General features: G+C 40.1%; 1 protein-coding gene across 3 annotated transcripts in view; it reads left to right on the top strand.

The window, feature by feature from the left end:
* kcng2 (potassium voltage-gated channel, subfamily G, member 2) overlaps positions 1 to 25186 on the top strand; it is a 30916-nt gene extending 5730 nt beyond the window's left edge. For all 3 annotated transcript variants that reach the window (XM_044171478.1, XM_044171479.1, XM_044171477.1), the window contains 2 exons: positions 2227 to 3127; positions 21162 to 25186. In XM_044171478.1, the coding sequence (XP_044027413.1) occupies positions 2339 to 3127; positions 21162 to 21989 (1617 nt within the window). In that variant the 5' untranslated portion in view covers positions 2227 to 2338 and the 3' untranslated portion in view covers positions 21990 to 25186. The remainder of the gene's footprint in view (positions 1 to 2226; positions 3128 to 21161) is intronic.
* Positions 25187 to 26226: the final 1040 nt, after the last annotated feature.

The raw sequence follows: 26226 nt of genomic DNA, 5'->3' as shown, positions 1-26226 counted from the left end.
ATTAGTCAAAGATAACACAAGTAAACACAAAATGCAGTTTTTAAATGAAGGTTGTTATTATTAAGGGAAAACAAAATCCAAACCTACATGGCCCTGTCTGAAAAAGTGATTGCCCCCCAAACCTAATAACTGGTTGGGCCACCCTTAGCAGCAACAACTGCAATCAAGCGTTTGCGATAATTTGCAATGAGTCTTTTACAGTGCTGTGGAGGAATTTTGGCCCACTCATCTTTGCAGAATTGTTGTAATTCAGCCACATTGGAGGGTTTTCGAGCATGAACTGCCTTTTTAAGGTCATGCTACAGCATCTCAATTTAAAAACTGCATTTTGTGTTTACTTGTGTTATCTTTGACTAATATTTAAATTTGTTTGATGATCTGAAACATTTAAGTGTGACAAACATGCAATAAAATAAGAAATCAGGAAGGGGGCAAACACTTTTGCACACCACTGTATATGATGTTGGGAACGCGCAGTACCACAGTGAATCTGTCTTCCACAAGCAGCCAAAACATCTCCATTAAGCCATTAATCAAGTAGTGTTGAGTCTGATTTGAGTTTTGTTGGTGGGCTCAGATTCAGTCCTGTCAGACTGTGTTGAGGGCTGAGATGTATCAGCATTTAATTGAGCTCTGTCTACCATGTCATATCTTACCATCACTTGCTCTGATGGGCACTATTTTTCTGATTGCTGAGCTCCTGAAAACTCCAGAGCCAGAAAGCGTGTTGTGTTACTATGACAACCAGAAACTGAGAGTTTTAAATTCTTTGATTTTGATATTTATAGCTTTTTTCTTCTGGTTGGATATGTTTGAAAACGAAACAGCCGTTTTTCTAAATGTAGAGAAACGTCATTAAAAACGCTCATGATATGATAAATCTTGTGCCACCCTTGGCCTGTCCTCAATGCACCAAAGTCTGCTGCAGCACCCACTTTGGGAACCACTGATCTAGAGGAGCATGTAAACCCATCTTAATATCACCAAAACTGGACATAACAGACTTTCAACACAGGAAAAGCCATAAACAGTATGTACAGTGTGATCAGTTGTTTTACCATATTCCTTCATTTCTTTCTCTTTTATTTTACTCTGACATTGCCATTAAGTGTATCCAAGGGGAAATCATTTTCATATCTTGGCCATTGTGCTGTAGTTAGGTCTACATTGCGGTGTTCATCTCCCACAGTTTGTTACACAATGCTTTGAATTGTCTCATTCTAGGGCCTGGTGATGCAGTAAATAGAAAAACAACATTATTAGTTTCTCTGCATTGGGTTCACGCTGCAACTTGACATTGAGTTGCTTTTCTTTGAGCTTCCATAGCAATTGGACTGGAGAGAAGTTGTATTTGTCATTCCTCTCTAAAAAATATAGACTGTTTGACTTGTGGGTCTTCTTTAAAAGAGTCCAACAAGAAAGGTAGAAAAAAGCTATGATGTTAGGATTCTGTGGATCACTTTAATACAGTTTACATTTTTTTCCTGTATGAGAACTACATGTCTTTGACTGGGTTTTCTCACAGCCTGTCAATATGAAACTTAAGTTACAGTTAAGGCCAAGGTATGCTCAAAACAAACTAGTTTGTACGACATCTGACAAAAGTCAGCTCTGTCAAGGCGGCTTTCTCTTGGTCAACAGTGTGGACCAACGCGCGAAAAATGTGTGCGGAATCAAGGTGATTCAAATGGAATGAACTGAATGAATTTCGCCGTTTTTAAATGTTGACCAGCATTGTGACCAGGCCTTAAGAGAGGGGCGAGACACAGTAATCATACAAATGGTGATTGTAGCGCAGTCTTTTGGCACTCTCTCCTTAAAGGTATTCATGGTGTTGTACTTGTTGAAAAGTGACAAAAGTAGAGCTTGAAAGAGAAGCTCAAACCCTGCTTACTTTCTCACCTCCACACACCTGATTAATGGCTGTGTAAAGTGGACGGGAATTGTCGGTTTCTGAAAGTTAAAAATGGATGCAGCCTTCCCAATTCTGATGTCGGAAAGATGTGGGGGAGGGGGTATTAGACGTTGTTCGACCATCCAACAAGCACTTCGTTTGAGGCATATTGACGCCTTTAGACCTGTCATGGACTGGCTTGTCTGGAATGTTTGATAGAATGGAGATAGATAGATGCTTGATAGAATTAAGCCCTGCAATCCTAAAAAAGTGTGTTAAGACACTGAATAAATGTAATTGTTGTAATTGTACTTGTCTTTTTTGTCCTACAGAGACATGCTTTGTTGCTGAATGGGTGAAAAACTCCCAGTCACCTCTCATACCCTGTGAAGCCCCCCTCCCATCGCATTGTGCAGGACAGGGTCCCCCAGTAGAGTGGCAGTAATGTACCAGGAGGTGGCCTTCCTGGCAGGCAGCACTGAGCACCAGTTCACCACCTTCCGCTTCAACCGTGTGGAGAACCCGCAGGAGGTCACCTCCAAAAAGGGTTTGTTCTACAAGCGAGCCCAGCTCCTGCTCCAGCCTCAGCCACGCCAACAGGATGGAGATGAGATTGGCCTGGCTGATGGGGCGGCCATTATCAACGTGGGGGGAATCAAGTATCGCATCCCCTGGTCCACGCTGGAGGAGTTCCCTCTGACACGGCTGGGCAAGCTGCACAGCTGCAGCAACGAGGCCGAGATCATGGACGTGTGCGACGACTACGATGGCAGCCGCAACGAGTATTTCTTCGACCGAAGCCCGTCGGCTTTCCGCACAATCGTCTCTTTCTTAGCGGCGGGGAAGCTGCGGCTGCTTAGGGAGATGTGTGCCCTGTCCTTCCAGGAGGAGCTGCTGTACTGGGGGGTGGAGGAGAACAACCTGGACTGGTGCTGCCTCAGGAAGCTGCGGCTCAGGCAGGAGGAGTACAAGGAGCAGCAGAGGCTGGAGGAGGAGGAGGCAGATCTCACCTCGCCGCAGTCCTGCGAGGAGAGCCAGCAGGCTCCCGGAGAGGGAGCACAGGAAGAGACCCGTTCTGGGGGCTGCATGCGAAGACTTAGGGACATGGTGGAGAACCCCCACTCCGGCCTGCCGGGGAAGATCTTTGCCTGTCTGTCAGTGTTATTTGTTGCCATCACCGCTGTGACGCTGTGTGTCAGCACCATGCCAGACCTCAGAGAGGAGGAGGAGAGGGTGAGTTCACTCTGTATCTTCACTAATCAGCTTCAGTAATAACTTTTTCTTTGCCACTCTTATTCACAAATTCAATTTAAATTATCCAAAAAGTCCAAACTCATATCTTGTTCAACATATTTAGTTTATGGAATGAAGTCTTGACAATTATTGGATTGGAATTATTTTATTCAGCAAAAGCTGCAGCACTCTGCATCAAAGTCATTTAGCGATCATGGTCATTCACACAAAGATTAAAAAGCAAGGCATCTCTTGATTTTTGAAGGTAAGACAGAATCAAATTACCAATTTTAGAAAAGTCAAATGTAATGTAATATCAAATATTATGGCTCCCACGGAGTAAAATAGCACGCTCATAGCATGCGTACTGTGGTGTCTAACAAATGTTAAAACCATCACATGCTAAACAGATTTTCATGATGAACACCATAGTTATGGCATTATACAACACACATAACTAGAAACTGAAGGAACCCCTGGTCTCAGGATTACTTTTCTTGAAACAGCCTTAGGGATGTGAATGCTTTACAGCTGCTACAGTAGAATTCAGATTATGTTGATGCAGCAGCCAACATACAGAGTCTTCCTGGGCTTTATTGTAAATCATTGTGACAGAGGCGAAGGCTCAGGGACAACGAGGCTTCCTCTGCATTCACTGGAATACCAGATTATCGTGTAGCTCCCCTCAATGTTTCTGCAGCATACATTCCTTCATAGCAACATGAGATCCATGTTCTCCAAAATGTATGCGGTAATTGACAGTGCATGCACAACACGAACTTGAGAAAAATGGCTTTATATTCACATATCATCAAATGAATAGCCTTTTTTCATTTTGGGCTTCAGTTTTGTATTTGCAAAATCCCCCAGTTATTCTCCCCATGGAGTTGATTTTTCTTGACCTGCTTCCAAAAATATGAAATATGAAATAAGCTCTTTATTGTTATATAACATGATGATTATGCAAATTGTAGCCATGAAGCCTTGACATTGATTTATATTCACTTTGATGGTTCATTTAAACAGATGAATTTTAACTGCTATGTAGACGGCACATGGCATTTTAGAATGCATCTTTGATGTTACAATCCAAAGATTCTGTGCATACACAAACATTTTACCATGAAAAACAAGACAAAATGTATAACTCCTGAGGGGGAAATTGGGAATAGTTCAACATTTTGGGAAATATACATATTCGCTTTCTTTTTGAAGGTAAGATGAGAAGCTGGAGCTGGGGCATGATTAGCTTAGCTTAGTATAAAGACTGGAAACAACTGTTTGCAATGGAAAGTAGCTATAGCCTGCTAATTTACATACACATGGCATCATTACACAGTGATTTGTATGTCTATAAAAGATTTTGATTTTAAAAGATTGAAATAATTTTCATACAGTTAAGTGAAAATAGCTAAACTAACTCTAAACCAGTTTGCTGCTATCATCCCATATATATTCATCTAAATCACCCTGTAATCTCAAACTTTTTATGCAGGCTACAGAACACTGGAATAAACTAACTCACGTAAATTCTTGTAAATAAATACTAAATCAAGTGAAAAAATAAAAGTTAACTTATTTAATCTAGAACAAAAACAAAGGAGGAAGAGTTCCACGGGTAAACAATGGGGGTTAATGATTGGTTGTTTGGAACCCTGATATACACTTTCACGTTTCTGGTTGGCTTCTTAAAGAGTAACTAATGTCTGCCCAAACATTTGCTAGATTTGTAGCTCAGCGCTTTTTTTGAAGAAAAGTCACGAAAAGGGTCTTAAATATAGTCTTGTCATCAAAGTGAGGTTTGGTTTGAGGTTTCCAGGTTCGGTACCACTGTGCCTATAGGGACCAAAACGAAAACCTGGCCTCACCAACAGTATCTGGCAACCCACGGTGTAGCAGTAGACGCTGCGCACAAGTACTGGTCACATGTATAGACTGTCAATCAAGAAATAGTTATGCCACGTAACTCCCACTAAAACCATAAATTATGTTTCTGTTTGTGGCATATGTTTTTAGTCTCTATGCTAATAGGCTAACCATGTCCTGAGTCCAGCTCTGTACCTATTGTACAGACATTAGGTTTGTATCAATCTTTTCATTTCACTCTTGGAAAGAAAGTAAATGTATTTCCCAAAATGTTGAGCTATTCATTTAATTTCAGTATACCCCAAAGAATCTGAATATGATTTATAGCAAGTACTGTATTGACAATTTAAAAAAAAATAAAAAAATACAGCCAAAGCTGGAACCTGTTAGGTAGAAATGTCTCAATAAAATGATGACAGTCTCTGGTCTCTAATTAGGTCTGAAAGTGAGAGCAGAGCACATCCACTTGTTGCTGCATTTAGCTTTCATCTTGCAGGAAGAGAAATATTGCTACCTCAGGCTTTTGTTCCCACTAACTACACATGTTGCCACAGTCCATGACAAGTGGAGCAAAAAAGCATATTAAAGCTGACGATGTCTTCCTCCCGAGTCTTTTCATGTCCGCCTTTGTCTCTGAGACTTCAGAAATCCTTGGAGATCTGGCTCCAGTGCGTCTTTGTATAGCACTAATTCACCAGCATACCACAGTATGATTGAAGAGCCCCAAAGCTTCTCCCTCTGTCAAAGATATGTCTTCATCAACAGGCTGGGAGGGGGAGTTAGCACGAAGTGTGTAAGCTTCAAAGGGAAAATCAATCAGGAAAACAAAGCAAGCCGAAAGCCGAACGAAGACCAGCTTAATAAACATAGTCTTATATTATCTCCAATTAAGTGTCATTTGCCATTACACGCCTGTATGAATCTGCAGCTTTAATTATTTGAATCAGAAGAGAAACAGGTGTGATTAGGGGCGCACTGTGTTTCAAACTCTGGACAGCTGAAAACAGTGTCATTGTGGCACCAATTAACCACCCAGAAACGTTCTGCCTCCGTGAGAACTGTGGTGTGATTCATTAGGAGCTAACCTGAACCAGCCATGGGAGGCAACTCCAAAAACGCAAGGGTTTATGGGTATAATGAGGTGGCTGTGGCATTCTTGGAAAACCATAGCAATACACAATGAAAGGAGGCAAACTGCAATCTGCCATAAACACTACAGATGGTAAATTAAAACAAAGTACCGTCCCCAAATGTCAAAGTCTCTTAATATGAGGTGACACATTACTAAAAAAATATCACTTTTATTTACAACCTCTGGCTAGCTGGTAATTGGTCTGTGTGCACATAAATGAACTGAACACAAAAAAGAGACAAAGTAAACTTTCCCTCAATGGTTCAAGCACAAAAATAATGGTGTGATCGCGCCCTATGATTCCCTACTGTTATGTTCCCTGCAGTCATGGTGTGTACAGAGGTGTCATGGTGTGGAGCATCTCCTCTCCTCATTACCATGTTAGTGGAAGAGTTTCTGGCCTTGCTCTGAAAACCTATGTATCTATGAGTGGGATTTGTATTGTCCTCCTTCGCGCTAATGTCAAGCAAAGCATTTAAGTAGCTGAACACTTTCATGAATCCAGCTCACCTTGGTTAATTGCTTTTGCTAATTATCACATCTTTCAGTCAAGTCCGCCCACTCATCCTCCTCCATTACACAGCTTCCTAATATCCATTAGCTTTGATAGCCATCCATTTACATCCTCCCTATGCTAATGAAACTAATAAACTTTATCAGTGCTACAACCAATCAGGGACCATGAGCTGTCAGGCAATCAGTCCCACAGGCTGTATGCATTTAGCCAATTAGAAGGCACATCTCACCATCAAAACATTCCCCAATCTATAATGGACAACAATTACATCAATTTATATACAAACATTGAGTAATATTAAACTCAATTTATCCAAAATCATCTCTTCCTTTTATTTAAGGTCATTTGCCCCGAGAAGAGGTATCAATGCTTTTGGTTTAAAAGTAGATTTAAGTGTTTTTGACAGATAAAGCTGAAAGACTTCTTTTCCCATAACAATGAGCCTGCAATTAGAACTCCTCCTTCCCCCTTTAGGCCTGAGAGCAGGTTTTGCCCCAATGTGTTCTAATGCTTCCATTAATACTTTGTGTCAGATAGTAGTCATGTCTCCCAGAAGGTATTTAGTAAAGAAAGAATAGCATTGACAGAGCTAATGAATTCTAAAGATGTGGTAATCACACCTGCTGCCACGGAGGTGCCATCTTTGTCCAAGATGCAGATACATATCAAGCTGAAATCCTCTCCCAACTATCTTAAGAGGCATTTTATAAGAAACTGAAGTCTGACCCGACTAATTCATTTACATTTTTTTTTTCCTATTTGGAAGAGACTAAACATTGCAGATGATGCTATTTTATGTGGCAAGCCTGTACACCAACATACCCTTAACTTCTTTTTACAGAATCAAGACAACACAGTTAATCCCCTAATGAGTTTGTACTGGACTTGGCAGGTTTTGTAATGAAGTATAATTACTGTGCCCCGAACTAGGTGAATCTATACATGGGTTTCTTTGAGAGGGCTTTTGTTTCTAATCCAGACAAGAATAGCCACTTGGATAAAATATTGAAATGGTAGTGTTATATTGAAGATGTTTTTTGTATTTACCAGGGTAATATTGATGAATTGAAGGATTTTTTTTTTACACTGTTGAACAGTTTTGATTGTAACTTAAATTTTACTATGGACTACAGTAAAGAAAAGGTACACTTATTTACAACCTTCTACAGGAAGGAGACAGATAAAAACACACTTTTATTTGCCAGCAGCTACCACCTCACACCTCTGAGGAGGGGTCTCCCTAAAAGCCAATTCTATCGATTTTAAGATGGATCTGTCACGCAACGGAAGATTTTATGGAAAAAGCTAGTGAAATGAAATCAAGGTTTGTTCAACAAGGATATGCCTTGAGTGGACCAAGCGTACAACATAGCACTCCACAAACCTCACACTGAACTTTGAAACACCAGCAATGAAAACAAGCAACTTGAGAGACCAACTGGTACAGGCGAATTTTGCCCACAAGAATAGAGCTGCACAACCCATTCAGACACTTCTCAGCCCTCTCCCTAATGGGATTTACTGCTGTGGCAACTGCCAATGTAACAACACCTCCAAGATTATAGATTTTAGTCATCCACAACAGTTCCCTATCAAAAGTGTGATCACCTGCTCCATGTGGTTTATATGTTGTGTTGTATTTGTGGTTTATCCTATATAAGTAAAACCATTAGGAAATTGAAGCAACTCATCAGTGAACACAAGAGAGCCATATGCAGAAATGACTGATTATCCTGTTGCTATGCACTTCAATGATACAAAGCATGACATCTAGAAAACGTTAAGGTGCCACTTAGAGGGGGTGACCGTGACCTGTTACTGATGAGACGTGACGCTTTTTGGATCTTCACATAGCAGACATTGTCTCCCAAAGGTCTTGATGATGAGTTGCTAATTAATGTGATGCTGTGAATTTCAGTTTTGAATGGGATCAGCCAGGACATATTCCTATTTGATTGTCACTAGATTTATAGGTTTATCCACTAATGATGAATTTTCTTCTATTGCCCAGGTATTGAAGCCTTGTTTTGGTTGATCTTTGCACATTGTCTTCATCATCCCTATATTTATGTTTTTCAATTGTGAGATACTATGAAATTTTCTATACTCATATTTTTTCCTATTTCTTATTTCTACATTATGATTGAATGTGGCAAGGTTAATTTTGTATTATGGTAACCTACTGCCTAGTTAGAGGTAGATTCATGTAGTCTAAACAGTGAAATTATAATAGTGTTACCCTGAGAGCTACCACTAGCCTAACTTTGTCATTATAGAAGAGATGATTTTGGATAAATTGATTTTATTATTATACAATGTTTGTATATAAATTGATGTAGTTGTTGTCCATTATAGATTGGGGAATGTTTTGATGGTGAGATGTGCCTTCTAATTGGCTAAATGCATACAGCCTGTGGGACTAATTGCCTGACAGCTCATGGTCCCTGATTGGCCTCACCTAAGAAGGTGTTGGCTACATTTGTTTGGAATGTTCCCTGTTCCTCAGTTTTACCTAAAGAAGGTCTAATGACCAAAACGTTGTATCTCTAATAAAGTTTCTTGCAAGTAAAAGGACAGTGTGAGGCAGTTCTCTCTTCTCTTGCCTATGGATATTACCTCCTACGCACCTGTCTACAAGAAACTGAAGGTGTGCATGAGCCTTTACAGTCTACTGGTATGTTTATATGGCTAACATGTTTGCAAACAGTTGCTTATTCACACATCCAGCAGATATGAAGCAACATTAGCATTATGTTTTTTTTGGCCACCTGGTGAATGCAAGTCGATATTCACTCTCCCTCTAGCTCTGTTGTGGTCTCCACCAACTCTTGAGGGAAATATCCAGGCTATTTAACTGCTAAATGCTCCCCTATGTTCACCAACTAGTGGCAAACTTTGTCTTTCTGCAGTTTGGTGCTGGGCAGGTAGCGTATGGTTTTTAGAGCTTTTAGAGCTTTGCCTCCTGTGTCGAAAACAATGCTATGAGGGCAGTGAGAGCGAACCAAAACAGAAAAGTCAAGGGCCAGAAAACCAAAGCAGTGAGCTGAAAGATACTAAAACGATTCGTGGAGCTGAGGGGAACAGCAGAGTCAGGTAATAATCTCTGTGGGTCCATCACTACAAGCAGCCCCTTTCACATACATGTAGTCATATAAGCCAAGTAAGACGCTCAAGCAGCTCAACATTTTTATTTGCCAGTAAATTAAGTCAAGCTGTCAGACATGTGGATTCCGGCCTAAATTCATTTTCACTGTGAAACAGGAGGACAATGCAACCTAAACCCAGGAAGCAGCCATCTTTATCCACTTGGTCACTTGAGCCAGAGGAGAGAGTTCGGGCAGAAACCAGAAGTTTTTAAGGTGCCGCCTGCAATGGAAAGCACTTAGCCTGGATGTCTAATCTAATGTGGCTCTTAGAGAAGCATTCAGTAGCTGGGAGACCATTCTCTACCCCCCCTCACTCTCTGTCTCTCTCTCTCTTTCTCTCACACACACATACACACACACATCCTTGTACTTCTATCTTTGTGAGGACCGTCATTGACATAATGCATTCCCTAGCCCCTTACCCTAACCTTAACCATCACAACTAAATGCCTAACCCTAACCATTACCTAATTCTAACCTAACCCTTAAAACCGAGTCTTAACATTCGAACAGCCCTTTGAGGTTGTGAGGACCGGCCAAAATGTCCTCACTTTCCAAAAATGTCCTCACTCTGTTGGTAAAAAACGTGTTTCAGTCCAAGCAAAAAAAGAAGCTATATTGCATTTCACATTTCATGGTCCCTCTTCCGCACTCTCTGCATGAATAGCGGATTAAACATCTCAAGTGTTTTGTCGATTTCTTCCTTCAGAATTGCTTACTCTGTTCACATAAGCATCTTTGAAAACTGTGTTCTTGTCCCATTTATCTCCTGCGAGAGCCCGGGCTGTGGATCTAACCTTTCAGTGACTCCGCTTATGCCTCAGAGTCCTATACACTCCATTCTGATGTAAATCCCAGCCACTTTAAAGTATACCCCTACCACAGCCACATATCATCACAGGGGAATGGGGAGCCAGAGCTCACTGGGTGTGGACAGGTGGAATAGAAATGTGTGCAAATGCTGTAGGAAAATAGAGAGAATTTTGTCATAGTCTATGCTGAAAATAGGAGGTGCACATCACTCATTCCTGACTGTGAGTTAGACATACTGCTGTTCATGCCCATAGAAATATGCAATCCATCATGGTGATGATGATTTGTATTTCTCATCCAGTGTTCAGTGAATAATTTCTGGTGAGTCGAGGATTGATTTCTTTCGTACAAACATGGGAACATTGTCATGTTTTGTACTAGAACTTTAGCAAACCTTCTCCCTCGTCAGTTTTAAAATGTGATAGGTGTTGTACAGAGATAGGATGAACATATTTGTATGGAAATGTAATACAATATAAAATGGCTCTTTAAGCTGTTGCTGTAAATATTAGTATACTACTTTAAAAAGCAAATGAGTATGTAATGTCAGTTAAAATAAGCTCAGTCAAAGTTGCCTAACTGCACAGTACCATCAGTTATATTTTTTTATTTATCAATTTAAGTTTCATAATGTTGATTCTAAAATTTGTGCCATTTGTTCTGTAACAAAACCAAAATCCACCAAAAACTATTAGGCTACTGTACTGAGCTGTCCGAAGACTAGTAAATTAATTTGACAACAACTAAGGTAACTTATTTAGAGGGGATGTGTGATTTTAAACCTGCATTTAGCAATATCAATATTGTTTAACACTGAATGAAGTGACTGAGTGTAACGTGAAGGGGTCGCACATAATGATCCCACCAAGACTCGATATCCAATTCTGCAGCTTTTAGTTCATTGTTTTGTTTTTCTGGCCCACGAATTTACTGTATAGTTGAGTCCAATGGCAGTCGCTGTATAACTCTTGTATAACACTGTAGGCAGCCATTTCTAGCAAGCAAGAATAGACAAGCCAAGTGAACATACACTATTAGGAGCAGGAAAACAGGCAAGCAGGAAACACCAGAGAATAAGTTAGCAAGTCAAGAGTAGTCTATCTTGCAAGCTAATTAAATACTGTGTATTTTTCTAAGTAGCTTGGACTTTCATTGTCAGATGGCTACAAACATGACTAAGGTAATGACTATGTTGCTCTGAAATTGTTTGCTAAAATGTTAGCCACAACATCTTGATAAGCCATTAGCTTGCTAGCACTATTGCTAATAAGCTAATCTGCTAGCATATTTTGCTGGCTGTGGGTTTGACAATGTTTTTTATGAGTTTTACATTTGAATCACAGTGATAAGGTTGCTATGTCAAAACTAAATAGAGGTAAAGAATAAACAAATGTGGCAGGTTGATTAACAAGCATTACTGTGGTTTACCCTTTGCTGTAGAGCGTTTTACAAATTTTTCAAGAACAGTTATGTTATGCACTGCTCCACTGGTTACTCTCTCCATACCCTAAAGGCTACAAAAAGTAGCCTACTAACTCAATCCCTCGAGTCTCCTGGTTTTTGAGGAGTCTTTTTTTGCCCCCTAGTGGCCAAAAAATGTTTAATGCAGCATTATTAATACAGGACTTTGGTATTCCCTTCATGCTACACACATACTATATATATAAAACTTTGTCCTTCACCCTCCGCGGGTGGTCTCATCTTTCGAGCTTGGGTCCTCTACCAGAGGCCTGGGAGCTTGAGGGTTCTGCGCAGTATCTTTGCTGTTCCCAGTACTGCACTCTTCTGGACCGAGATGTCTGGTGTTCTTCCAGGGATCTGCTGTAGCCACTCCTCCAGTTTGGGGGTCACTGCCCCGAGTGCTCCGATGACCACGGGCACCACTGTTGCCTTCACCTTCCAGGCCTTCTCCAGCTCTTCTCTGAGCCCTTGGTACTTCTCTAGTTTCTCATGTTCCTTTTTCCTGATGTTGCCATCGCTTGGTATCGCCACGTCAACCACAACGGCTTTCCTCTGCTGTTTGTATATGTATATGTATATATATATATATATATATATATATATGTATATATATATATATATATATATATATATATATATATATATATATATATAAATACCATTCTGACATGGCTTTAATAACTGTTGGGGCTAAATTCAAGCTTCGACAGGTATCAAACTTTCCTCCATGTGCTTTAGCAGGCTGGTGCATTGCCATTTAGATTCAAGATTAATTGAGGAACCTACAAAAACTGAGAGTAAAATAGGTTAAATGATTTATTCCTCCAACCCTTTGGTTACTTACTGCTAACAGAAAAATGCTTCAGTTGTCCTTGCTGTAATTGCTCCTCCCTGCGGAGCTGCAAGCACACCCAGCTGAACAACCTCTCAACACGTGAAGAGGGAACACAATTGACTTGAAGTATTAGAAAATCCTTCTCCTGTTACCATAGAAGCATTTGCATCAGTAAACATTTGCAGCTAGAGTAGTCTGTCTGCCATTAACTGAAACAATGTCCAGTAATACCCAATATTTAAAAATTATTTCTTGCAGTGTAACCACAAAGGAAGCACTTTGCTGTGTGGATAAGATGAAGGATATTGACTGATGATTCTCTGGGGATATGAGGGTACAGTTGTGCCAAAATCTCATGAAAACATGGAGTGGATTTTGAGTCCCAGGAGACTGAGCTTTCAGATCATGTCCAAATGTTCTGCTCAAGTGGAATACCACTCAAAATATATATATCTTTTTGCGGCAGTAATTTTCGGCCCAGTTGAGTTGCATTAGCCTTGCTCATGAATGTTAATGCAAATAAACTGGAATGGAACAAATTAGTTGACTCCTTGTTAAATCACAATAAACCAAAAACACTCTGTATGAAGTTCGGCTGTAAAGAACCAAAACTACTAGATGTTAAAACTGGAACACTTTTACTGATGTACTCTCTCCCTCTCTGTCGACTTGTGTCCATCAGTTATAGTAGTATATTTTAACATGGTGGAACAGAGAGAGGGTGAGAGCATACACTTGTCAGGCAACAGCCATCGATATCGATGGTCCTTTGGATTAGGTGAGATAAGATGAAACTGTAATGACCCCCATGGGGAATTTGGCTTGTCATAGCAGCAGAGAACAGGATATAAATACCAGTGTATGGGCATACAGTGTAAAGACAGTGTTCCTGTTGTTGCAGGCTGAAGTGGATGGCCAGCTATTCAGCTCTACCATTATCAGGCGTACAGATGGAACAATGCATTAATGTGTCCAGAAGTGCAAATACACAGTGCAAGCTATTAGCATTATTAGTAGTTACAGGTCACATGCATGCATTAAGGTGTGTAAATGTGTGTTAGTGGGTTTCCAGAGGGAAGAACATGTATGTATGTATGTATGTATTCTGAAAGCTGCTAAAGATTGTGGATTGCAGGTATGAAAGGTATGAAATATTTTTGTCCAGCAAAGAACAAAAACCATCAGCCACAAGGTTCTGCTGCCCTCCCCAAAGAACCAACTGTAATAAATACATATTGTCAAGCAACAAAACTGCTTGGGTCGAGGCCAATGCCCTGTGTGTGTGTGTGTGTGTGTGTGTGTGTGTGTGTCTGTGAGAGAGAGAGAGAGTGTGTTATAGAAGTGTTTTCAGGCTATTGAAAAATAAATAAATTTCCTAAATGATTAAAAAATTTGATCAATCTCCATGGTGGAGGTGGATTAGACCTCTTCTTCTTGCCAAAGACGATGTTTATTAAAATCTTTAAAAAGTTCCAGACAAAATAATCATGTAATTATTGAATCTGGGTTTGAGCAGAATACTTTGACTGCTAATCAAGATTCTGCATCCTAATCACACACACAAACACACAGAAGTACTAAGGAAATTCACCAAACCGTGAGCTAAGACAGCCTGGTTTGTTGGGACAAACTAGAGGATAAAATATTATTTGGTCATTTTGAGAAGTGATTAGACACACAGCAGGTCACTAAACTATTAACACAGTGGGAACATTGGTCTTGTTATAATTTGTGTAAAATTACTAGAGCAAGCTCTATCTGCTCACATTTCCCCCTGTGGCAGGTTTCTCTGAACCATCCTGCCCTTCAGATAAGCTGTTTCCACTTTCCCAGGCATCCTGGTTACTTGCAGTAATCTGAAACCCAGCGGTCACTGTCACAGATTTTACATCGAATAAAAGTAATTTTAAGGTTGTAGGACAAGAATTAAAACATATACTTGACAGTGAAAATGGAGCAGGTTACATAAATACTAATGATTGTTGAACACATTGTTAACTGTGGAGGCAGGAGCCTATCCCAACATGCCCTGGGTGAGTGGCAGGGTACATCATGGACAGGTCGTCAGTCTTTTACAGGACTATAAATAGACAGACAAATATATTTCCTCTCTGGGTTATGTAGAGTTTCCAATTCACTTAAACTGCAACCAGTCCATAAATGACTGGAATTTTGCCTGTGGAAATGAAACATTGTTAAAGTATTTGAGTTAAGCAACCATGTGTTCAGGGCTAAATTCAAGCTTTGTCAGGTATCAAACTTTCCTCCATATGCATTAGCAGGCTGGTGCATTGCCATTTAGATTCAGGATTAATTGAGAGCCTACAAAAACTGAGAGTAAAAGAGGTTAAATAATGTATTCCTCCAACCCTTTGGTTACTTACTGCTAACAGAAAAATGCTTCAATCATGTGTTCATTAACTATGCAGTTACTTTTCAGCTGTGTGCAATTATTGCCTTGCATACTGCGATGATGATATATGGAAATAAAGAAAGTCACACCCATAGTAACCTTCCAACAGGGAATGTAGTCCTTGGTTTTTGGTTGGTCCATCACTTTCGTCCAATGTAAAATATCTTAACAAATATTGGGTGGATTGCCATGAAATGATGTACAGACAGCCATGATCCCCAGAGGATGAATTGTGATAACTTTGGTAATCTATACACAAAGCTGTACTTTGTGTGGTGACAATGGTAAACATTACCTGCTAAACATGAGTATTTTAACATTGTCATTGTTAGCATGCTGCCATCAGTATTTAGGCCAAAACATTACAATGTTACGTAGGTGAAGTTTGTTTCATGTTGGAGTTAAAGGATAAATCCTGATCAAAGATAACTCCAATGTTCCTTACGGTGGTGCTGGAGGCCAGGGCAATGCCATCTAGAGTAACTATATCTTATTATTACATTACATATCTATATCTAGATAATGTGTCTTGGAGGCGTTTGGGGCCAAGTACAATAACTTCAGTTTTGTCAGTTTAACATCAACAAATTGCATGTCATCCAGGTTTTTTATGTCCTTAAGGCATGCTTGAAGTTTAGCTAACTGATTAGTTTCATCTGGCTCGATCGATAGATATAATTGGGTATCATCTGCATAACAATGAAAGTTTATAGAGGGTTTCCTAATAATATTGCCTAAAGGAAGCATACAGTGGTGTGCAAAAGTGTTTGCCCCCTTCCTGATTTTGTTTGCATGTTTGTCACACTTATATGTTTCAGATCATCAAACAAATTTAAATATTAGTCAAAAATAGAAGGTTGTTATTATTAAGGGAAAATAAAATCCAAACCTACATGGCCCTGTGTGAAAAAGTGATTGCCCCCTAAACCTAATAACTGGTTGGGCCACCCTTAGCAGCAACAACTGCAATCAAGCGTTTGCGATATCTTGCAATGAGTCTTTTACAGTGCTGTGGAGGAATTTTGGCCCTCTCATCTTTGCAGAATTGTTGTAATTCAGCCACATTGGAGGGTTTTTGAGCATGAACTGCCTTTTTAAGGTCATGCCACAGCATCTCAATAGGATTCAGGTCAGGACTTTGACTAGGCCACTCCAAAGTCTTCATTTTGTTGTTCTTGAGCCATTCAGAGGTGGACTTGCTGGTGTGTTTTGGATCATTGTCCTGCTGCAGAACCCAAGTTCGCTTCAGCTTGAGGTCACGAACAGATGGTTGGACATTCTCCTTCAGGAGTTTTTGGTAGACAGCAGAATTCATGGTTCCATTTATCACAGCAAGTCTTCCAGGTCCTGAAGCAGCAAACAGCCCCAGCCCCTTTTTGAAAGGTGTGTGTCCCATTACATCTGGCATAAAAGTAACACCTCATTTCAGAAAAAGTAACAGTAAAATATGGTGGTGGTAGTGTGATGGTCTGGGGCTGTTTTGCTGCTTCAGGACCTGGAAGACTAAACTGTATTTTTAAAAACATTAAAAACTGCATTTTGTGCTTACAACTTTTGTGTTATCTTTGACTAATATTTCAATTTGTTTGATGATCTGAAACATTTAAGTGCGATAAACATGCAAAAAAAAATAAATAAATCAGGAAGGGGGCAAACACTTTTGCACACCACTGTATATAAGGTAAAAAGAATTGGTCAAAGCTTGTGGAACTCCATGACTAACTTGGGCGTGCACGGAGGACTCACCGTTAATATGTACAAACTGAGATCGATCTGATAGGATTCAAACCAGCTTAGTGCAGTTCCTTTAATGCCAATTAAATGTTCCAGTCTCTGTAAGAGCTACTGATCCATACGTGGATGAGTTTGGCGTCTTTGACTAAAGCATGTAAGAAGCAGAAATGAGGCAAGGTAAAAGCATGCCTTTTTGTTTCTGTATGCATTTACTTCATCAGCAGCACCAACTGTCGTAAATTGAGCCCTTTTCATCCTGTATGTAACTGGTTTCAATCTATATAAATATTTACAACTGAACACAACTTCCCCGGCATCTGATAATAACTCCAGGTGTGAGAATATCCAATTATGTCAACGGCAAAATAAGAGATGTAAGAGATATTTAGACAAATGCATCTTTTTCGTTGCTTTTGCATTGACATTGTATTTAAACATTAAAAACACAAGCAGTACTAAAAGTGAAACCAAGACAGTGTTTATAGTGCATACTATCATAAATTTTCCATATCTTCTCATGGATGGAAATAGTACTTGCTTGACCTTAAAATCGTGATGATTCACACACAATCATGTTATTGTTCTGTAATAAGACTTGCTTTGTGAAGAAGCATATTAAGATGGTTTCTGGAAGAGAGGGGAAAGTGTTGAAACTCAATCTGCCCGGCAGAACAAACACACAGACACTCAGTACACACAGCAGAGCCCAGTGAGGTGAACAAACGAGAATGGTAAATAAATCCATTAAAAGCATGGGTGTGCAGAAGACAGAACCAGCTCGGTACTTGAAGTCCGCCTGTTCGTGAATCACACCCACTCCAACTTATCTGTGGGGAGCAGAGGTGAGCCGTCGCTTCCTGTATTTGGTTTACATGCTTGTCTTCAGCTGTGACAGGGTCAGAGTCCCCTGATCGCTGAGACGAATAATTGTGTGCTTTTAATTTGATCCTTCGTGCTTCAGCGTTCATCAGAGGCTTTTCAGTGTGGAGGACGGGCGGGTGGGAGTGGAAAATGCACTCAGCCAGAAAGCTTCTGACAGAGAACAATACCAATACGCTGGTCAAATTCAAGGAAAGGGACGGTATCAGTTGCAAATGTGTCACAAGCAGACAGGCTCCTTTGTGTACGCAGAAGAGCAGAATGACAGAGGAAGTGTGAAACATACTGGTTAGCATGTGAAAATGAGTGAGCTCCTTAAGGATTTGGACAGTAGCACATTTATTTGTTTTGGCGTCAGACTCTTATTACTTTGGATGTGAAATGACAGCATGTGGTTAGAGGGTGGATTTCAGCTCATATTTGAATCACTCCGCTGCAACAGCAGAGCTTCAAGATTGCCATGTGCTTTAATCTCCCTGCATATTAGGAAAACAGGTATGAAGAAAATTACTTTCATAGTTCCCTAAAAGGTCTGCCACAGGAGCATGAGGACGCAAAGGTGGATTGATAAGTCATACACCAAGCGCATAGGTAAGAGAGAGAAACAGAAAATATGATACAGACGATATGAGCTCTAGATTTCACAAAAGAGAAGATAGATGTTTTATCCCAGACTGAATAGAGAGGCTTTTTTACTGAATATAATATTCAGCAAAGTACTGTTGCCTCTACACTCTATCCAAATGTTTTTGGCATTCTGACAAGGGAGAATATGAACAAAAAGTGTTTTTGTTTTTAAATTTCTGGTCCAATTTGGCTTAAAATCCCCTCAAACCGAAGCTGACAATCTGTGCTCTTAACCTCATAGTTATTTTATCATTTCACATTTCAGTATGAAGGCGTGTTAGCAGCTGGCCAGCGACATATGGAACTGTGCTGAGGCAGAGAACTGACTCCCTGTTCATTTTAATTTGACTGTGGACTTTCTGATGTGACTCTGACGAATGGAAAATAAGATTCTATATGTCCTTTTTCCTCCTCAGTCAGCAAGTTGTGTAATTAAACTAAAGTCTCTGTGTTGTAGATATAGTTTATCTGGGTGGTAGGCAGATGTAAACAAACCCCCATTACTGCAGTGGCTCCTCACTTCTAAACCCTCGCGATAACATCCTTTCATAAAGGATTTAACTTTTTAACTGCTTTTGACCAGCTTTTGCTAAGAAATACAGTATGTCCAGGAGCTCCTGTACAATCTTTATATGGTCATTGAAATGCAATTTAAATAAAGTTTTTAATCTAACAATACTAAGAGTCAGCCATGCTAGCAGCTCTGTGAGGCTGTACTTGAGCTAAATGCTCACATCAACATCTTAGCATTATAAGCTTGTTAGCATGCTGATGTTTAGCAATGTATAACGCTTACCATGTTCACCGTATTGGTTTAGCACGTAAGCATGCAAACATTTGCCAATTAGCACTAAACACAAAGTACATCTGAGGCTGATGGGAATGTAATTGAGTTTTGTAGGTATTTGGTCATAAACCAAAGTATTGGACAAAATTAAATTTCACCAGATAATGGCGCTATATGTAAAGCCTGGAAATCTATTTTATTTGATTACAATGTAAGAAATCATAGATAGCAAATTTGATGATTCATAACCACAAGCTAGCAAGTAATGCATCTTCATATGCACACTGTGGAGGTCGGACAGAAGCGCTATTGTCATTTTTCTCAAAGCCTGTGACAGAACCTATCTCTAACTAGTATTTGGAGACTGTACATTCAGTAAAGGCCAGGGTGGGCTCGAAACACCCGCCTTCATCTGTCAGAGGGGCGATCTCCGACCGTGATCAACCAAAACATCTCTGCTTTTATTGTCATTGGAAATGACATTACTAAAAATAGCAATCGACCACTAGATCTATAGCACTTTTTATCATTATGACTACTTTTCCAAGTCCATATATTCAATATTATTACAGTTTTCTCTTGTTTTATTTGTCAGCCTTCACTTTAGCAGTTTATTGCTGCTGCTGCTGTGTGAAAAACTGCATCTCCAGCTTTGCCGATCAGTGATTTACATGGTCCTTAATGGGTTTAGCAAGTTTGATGTCTCAAGGGCAAAAACCATGTTATATGCAAAACTAAGTGTAAACTCTGAAAAATTCATGAGGCTCAATCACAGAGGAGGAGTTTTTTTTTCTGTGAGGGCGGTCAGTTGGAATGACGTCTCCATGGAGCAGTGCTGTTGACTGAGCAAATACTAAGGGGAACGGTTTGCTTATATATCCACACCAGGAGATAACCTTTACAACCCCACCGTGTATGTAGTTGTTACCCTAATGGCTCGCTAATGTCATCATATGTTTCTGCACAACCACTAAAGTCATGTCATGAATATCTGAGCCACGGAACACAACAGGGACTGAGTCTGAAAAGATTCAAGATGTTTTAGAAATACCTATTTCACAGTATTACATGACATTTAAAAGACAAAAGAGAGTTTTAAAAGAGTCTGAAGAAAGTTTTCTTTATTGCTTGATTGTTTCCACATATTCTCATATTCTAGTTAATCCACCCATAATTAACTGACACAAATAAAGTAAAGAATATTTTTTGTTCATTAATAACACTTTAGTGAATGCAGAAAAATGAAACGCTCTCCTCCAGGGGTGACTTTGACTTAATAACCAAGTAATCCCTTATAATTATATTTTCAAATATTTATGAACGCTATTTCAGCAGTCCTGAAAAAATTAATTATCATTAAAAGAGACAATATTTCAGCTGTGGTAACTTTAAGAATTCACAGTAAGACAGTTAGTTTCTTACGTAACATTGTCTGCACATCTTACAGCTTTCATCTCTTGATCACTCGGGTTTGATGTGTAAGTCAGTGAGGTTTACTAAATGAGATAATCAAAGCCTTTGTTTTACACTTCATGAATAGTTCAGCACCGTCTCTGTTGTGTTTTGTTCTGTAAAAGAACAGAATCACCTTTTTGTTGTGAGATCAAACGCATCAACCTCTCCTGTCAATGACAAACCCAAAAAACAAATAGCAGGCTTTGAAATAGATTCTTAATTACTGACTTCATGCTACGTCTTCATGTCACCCTCATCTGAAGCACTGGTGGAGTTCACATATCTCACACACTGAAGGGTGTTATTGCTAGTACGTAGTGTAACACAACCCTTAATGTCTCTCTTTATGTGCTTTTTTTTTCTCCGCAGGGTGAGTGCTCCCAGAGGTGCTATAACATCTTTGTGCTGGAGACGGTGTGCGTTGCCTGGTTCTCCCTGGAGTTCATGCTGCGCTTCATTCAAACGCAGAGCAAGTGTATGTTCCTGCGTACGCCTCTAAACGTCATCGACGTGGTGGCCATCCTTCCGTACTACATCACCCTCATTGTGGACTCTCTGTCAGTGGGAGGGAAACCTGCAGGCTCAGGGAACAACTACCTGGAGAAGGTGGGGTTAGTTCTGCGAGTCCTGCGAGCTCTACGGATCTTTTACGTGATGAGGTTGGCCCGCCATTCCTTAGGTTTGCAGACACTTGGTCTGACAGTGAGGAGGTGTACGCGCGAATTTGGCCTGTTGCTGCTGTTCCTTTGCGTGGCCATGGCTCTTTTCTCCCCACTGGTGTTCCTAGCTGAGAGCGAGATGGGCGCCAAGCAGGAGTTCACTAGTATCCCTGGAAGCTACTGGTGGGCCGTCATCTCCATGACCACCGTCGGCTACGGAGACATGGTGCCCAGAAGCATCCCGGGCCAGGTGGTGGCGCTCAGCAGCATCCTGAGCGGCATCCTCCTCATGGCCTTCCCCGTCACGTCCATCTTTCACACCTTCTCTCGCTCCTACGTCGAGCTGAAGGAGGAACAGATCCGGGCGCTGAGGCAGAAGCCGGACTCACAGGACAGCACCAAGTCCCAGAACAGCGAAGACTCTCAGGAGACGGACAGCTACCATGGCATCACAGAGGCCGCAGCCTCGTCCGTGCAGCGGAGGAGGTCCATGGCTGTTCAGAGGGCTGCTGAGCTTAGAGTGTCCGTGCAAACTTAGTTGCTCTGTCTGTCTGTGTTCAAGTGGCAGCCTAGGAAGCCGTGACACCCAGCGCTGGGACTTCAAAGTTGACAAGCTGCAGGATTGTGAGCAGAGAGATTTTCTTCTCTGGAGCTTGAGGTCTCTGCTTTGATCGTGTGAAGCGCTTGAGCACCAGAGTGTATCTGTGTTTCTTAACTTTTACAGAGGAGCTGCAGGCTTCTGTTTTTCCTACAAATGTGACTTCAAAATATGGGTAACAGTACAATATTCATGATTAAACAACTGAAGTCAAATAAGATTAAAAAAGTGACCGAGACAGTAGTCTGACTGACTGCGATTCAGACTTGAGATAAGTCTGTGCAAAAGGCAATCTAATAGCAAAACATCACGTTATTCAGATCTCAGACTAATAATTAATGTTCCTGTAGCTGCATTTGAAAAAATGCTGAGATGTCAGACATGTAGTTTATTATTGATGTGAAATATCATGTCCATTTACTCTGTATTGTATTTGGCCAAACCAAATAACTTATTGTAACTGAGGCTCTGTTATATAAGGTTCACACATGTGCATGAGGTCGTCAGCACATTTATTTGCAATGAAGCAGAGCTAATTAATCTCCAACATAATAACACAAAACTAATTTATCTGTCAAAGGTTGGGAAGGATACCACTCTCATATCTGTACACTAAATATGAGCTACAGCCAGTAGACTTCTACCGTAGCTTAGCTTAGCATAAACACTGGAAACGGGGGTAAACAGCTAGCCTGGCTCTGTCCGAAAGGTACAAAAATATGCTTACCAGAGCCTCTAAAGATCCCTAATTAACACGTTGGATCTTGTTTGTTTAATCTGTACAAAAAACAGTCTCCACCAGTTGCCTGGCAACCACACAGAGACAAATGGTCCAGCACATGGTCCAGCACAAAAAACACACATTGTCGTTTTTACCCTTGTACAGATTAAACAAACGATATATAATGTGTAAATTAGTGAGATTTAGAAGGCCTGGTACGAGTATTTTTCAGCTTTGGAGCGAGCCAGGCTAGCTGTTTCCCGTTGCTTCGAGTCTTTATGCTAAGCTAAGCTAAGCTAAGCTAACTGCCTTATGGCTGTACCCAGTAGGTGATTTGTGGCCCAATGGGAGCGCAAAATCACTCAAATTGCTTACTGGGTGTACCTTTTAAATTTAACAAACCGATATGAGGGTGGTATCGATCTTATAATGTAACTCTTGGCATGAAAGCCAACATTTATATAGTATGTTAAGCAATCATAGGCTATTAGCATTATTCACAGCAAGAAGATAACCTTTTTAGTAATCCAGAGTTGGTTTTGAGTGTGTAATTTCAGTCTTAAATCCTAACTCAAGGACCTCTTACTTTCAACTGCATCTTAGTCTTTAAAGGAGGTAGCTTAATTGTCATTACGTGACCTAAGTAAAGATCCTAAAGACAGAACTCCACCCAGAGTGGAATATGACATCACATGCAAAAGCTGTAGGGAACACTACAATACTGGAAAGGGGACAAAGTCATCGACCACAAGTCAGTGGACAGCCGTAGACAGATCAAGGAGGCCATTCACATGCTATGCCAGAGACTGTCTTTGAACAGAGACAGGGGTTACAATGGCCTTCTCTACATATGTACGACCGCCTCTTATCACATGAAATTCCACACTTCATGTAATGACAACTAAACCATTACCATAACAATTTAGCAAACTCCATCCACTAAAGAAAAACATGAGATGCAATTGAAAGTACTGGAAAAAGCTAGTAAGTGGACCTTGAGTTAAGATTTATTCGTCAACAGTTAGTTTTGGTTGTTGCCTTGTTAAAAATGGCGATATATAGGTCGATATACTGTATATCTGATTGTCCAGCACTTTGGTCAAGAGCAACTTCCATGCCATGCAAATTGCCATGAAATATGTTAGGATACTCATACTTCCAAAAGGGTATCTCCTATAAATTGTGGTGACCTCCTGAACTTTTGTGTAGCACCATCATCCGGTCAAAATTTCTACTTGCCATGTTTTGTAAAAACTAATGGCCACATTTCCATAAATTTGCCTGTGAATAATCAGAGTCCACGGAAGATGAATTTAAAGATTTTGCTGGCTGCTAATAATTCAACATTGCAAAAAACTTAAACTCTGCAATTTCAGTGTGGAACTTCAATGAAACTGCAACTTTATGCAGAATCGTTTTGCCCAGTCCGTGCCACAATTCTGGCACGTTTGTATATGTGTCACTATAGTACATAACCACCCAAAGTTAGAATTACTGCACTCATTTTCTCACCATTTGGATGTCTGGGATTATTTGGAGTGTGCACTGGTTGGTGCCAGTCCTCTTTATCACATACTGGGGTAAAGCGACCAGTGGACCAAAAATTCATTCTTTAATGTAAATAAAAAAAGAGTAGCAAACACTTACTGAGAGGTGTTATTACGGTTTGATTCTCTTCAAAGAGGCTGACTAACTGTGGCAAATGTTATACATCCACCTCCAGGCAGTGACAACAACAGACCCCAAATGCTAAAGTGTAAAACCATTTCAAATATTGCAAATCATTTTTACAGGCACAACAATTTCTTCATATAATTGCAAATACAGCACTTTATTTTCTTTGAGTTGAGTGCCTTGTACTTTGAAGTGACACATTAAAAAACCATTTCCCCAAATTGTTGTCAAGTTGGAACCCAGCAACGCAGCGCAAGTGCTTGAGTGTGCAAATTAAGTTTAGATATTTTTAATACGCCATAAATTAATGTTTAGTCTGTCAACTCTGAATCGCAGTCACTGGATTAACTGAATCATTAAAAAGCATGGAAATATTACATAGAACACTTAAAACCTAAATATTGTAGATGTAATAGTTTTAAGAAATGAAAATATTGTTTTGATGAGGAGCGGATGGTGCAATGAGACATCATTTGAATAGAAACCCAACTTAAATGGATTTGTGCTTTGCGTCATAAATCCATAGCCTGATGAACAGCCTCTTTTGAAAAATGTAATAAAGATTATAATGAACACATGTGGAGAGGCTTTGATTTAACAATTTATTATATACAAGGATGCTCTGAAATGAAGCAAGAGAGTGCGTGCTGTCTTCTGCACTTAGAACATCCGGTTTGTCTGCAGCTTGGTTCATGTTTTTTTCCACAGCTGTTATTAATAATAAATAGTTCTGTTTTCAGGAGTGATGTTGGCTCAATGCACTGTAAATTTGACAGTGCTTCAATGAAATGTTCAACCAAAAAGGAGCCTGTTCAGTGGGCTCTCCTGTTCGCACTGTTGGCGCTGCCAGGTCAAGCTAAAGATCATGCTGCTAAAGGGAAAAATAGACATTATAGCCATGATCTTCAGCAGTTCATTATAGATAATGTTACTTCAGAGTATGTTTCCAAAGCCACGTGTGAATAACAAGTCAGTGAGAGAATATTTTGAAGGTTGTATAGATGGGAGACGTGCTTATGTTCCGTATTTTTGAGAATGAATCAATTCGGACCGTGAGGAGATATTCGCTGAATTTGACAAAACGACGTGCATTGGTTTAGAATCGCATACCCCACCTTTAATGTCCTCTCTCAACCCACACTGCAGCATCATTAGGTCGATAGTATTAATTTGAAGTTTCTGTCCACCCCACAAAAGTACGTCCAATATTTCCTCTACTTGAAAAAAACTTCTGACTTTTTAGCTGCTAAAAGAGCCTTTTGAAGATACAAACAATAAAGCAAGCATAAATCTAACCTTTGAGTTACACTTTTCTAATTGCACAGTCATTTAATCCATTAATATAAAATGATTACTTGCAGTGCTGCTTTAAGTACACAAGCTCAAACAAAGATAATATATATAAGTCTCCAGGTAGCACTGCAGTCACAGACTTTAATATATAAACTTCTTGCAAGTACATGTGCATCACTAAGAACCCTCACCATCATTTCTAGTTTGATGCAGCGATGCACATGTGACACTGCTAACACTTGCACAGCACAAGGCACTGAGGGACTTGCAAAAATCGGTACCAGCCATTTTACAATATTATTCACGCAGGGAAGCTCTTTCACACCCACTCACATTCCCGATGCCCTGAGCACAATACAGAACTTTATTTTGAGGGTTGTGTTCATGAATTCCTGACATTGAGTTTAAATTAGAGATAAAGTTTAAAATATATTTCTGTCAGTGAGGGCCCATGTGGTTGACTGATGAGTCTTGGAAATGTTTTCTGTT

Source organism: Siniperca chuatsi, linkage group LG17 (assembly GCF_020085105.1).
Source record: "Siniperca chuatsi isolate FFG_IHB_CAS linkage group LG17, ASM2008510v1, whole genome shotgun sequence".
NCBI classification, from domain to species: domain Eukaryota; kingdom Metazoa; phylum Chordata; class Actinopteri; order Centrarchiformes; family Sinipercidae; genus Siniperca; species Siniperca chuatsi.
This window is presented reverse-complemented; position numbering and strand designations above follow the sequence as displayed.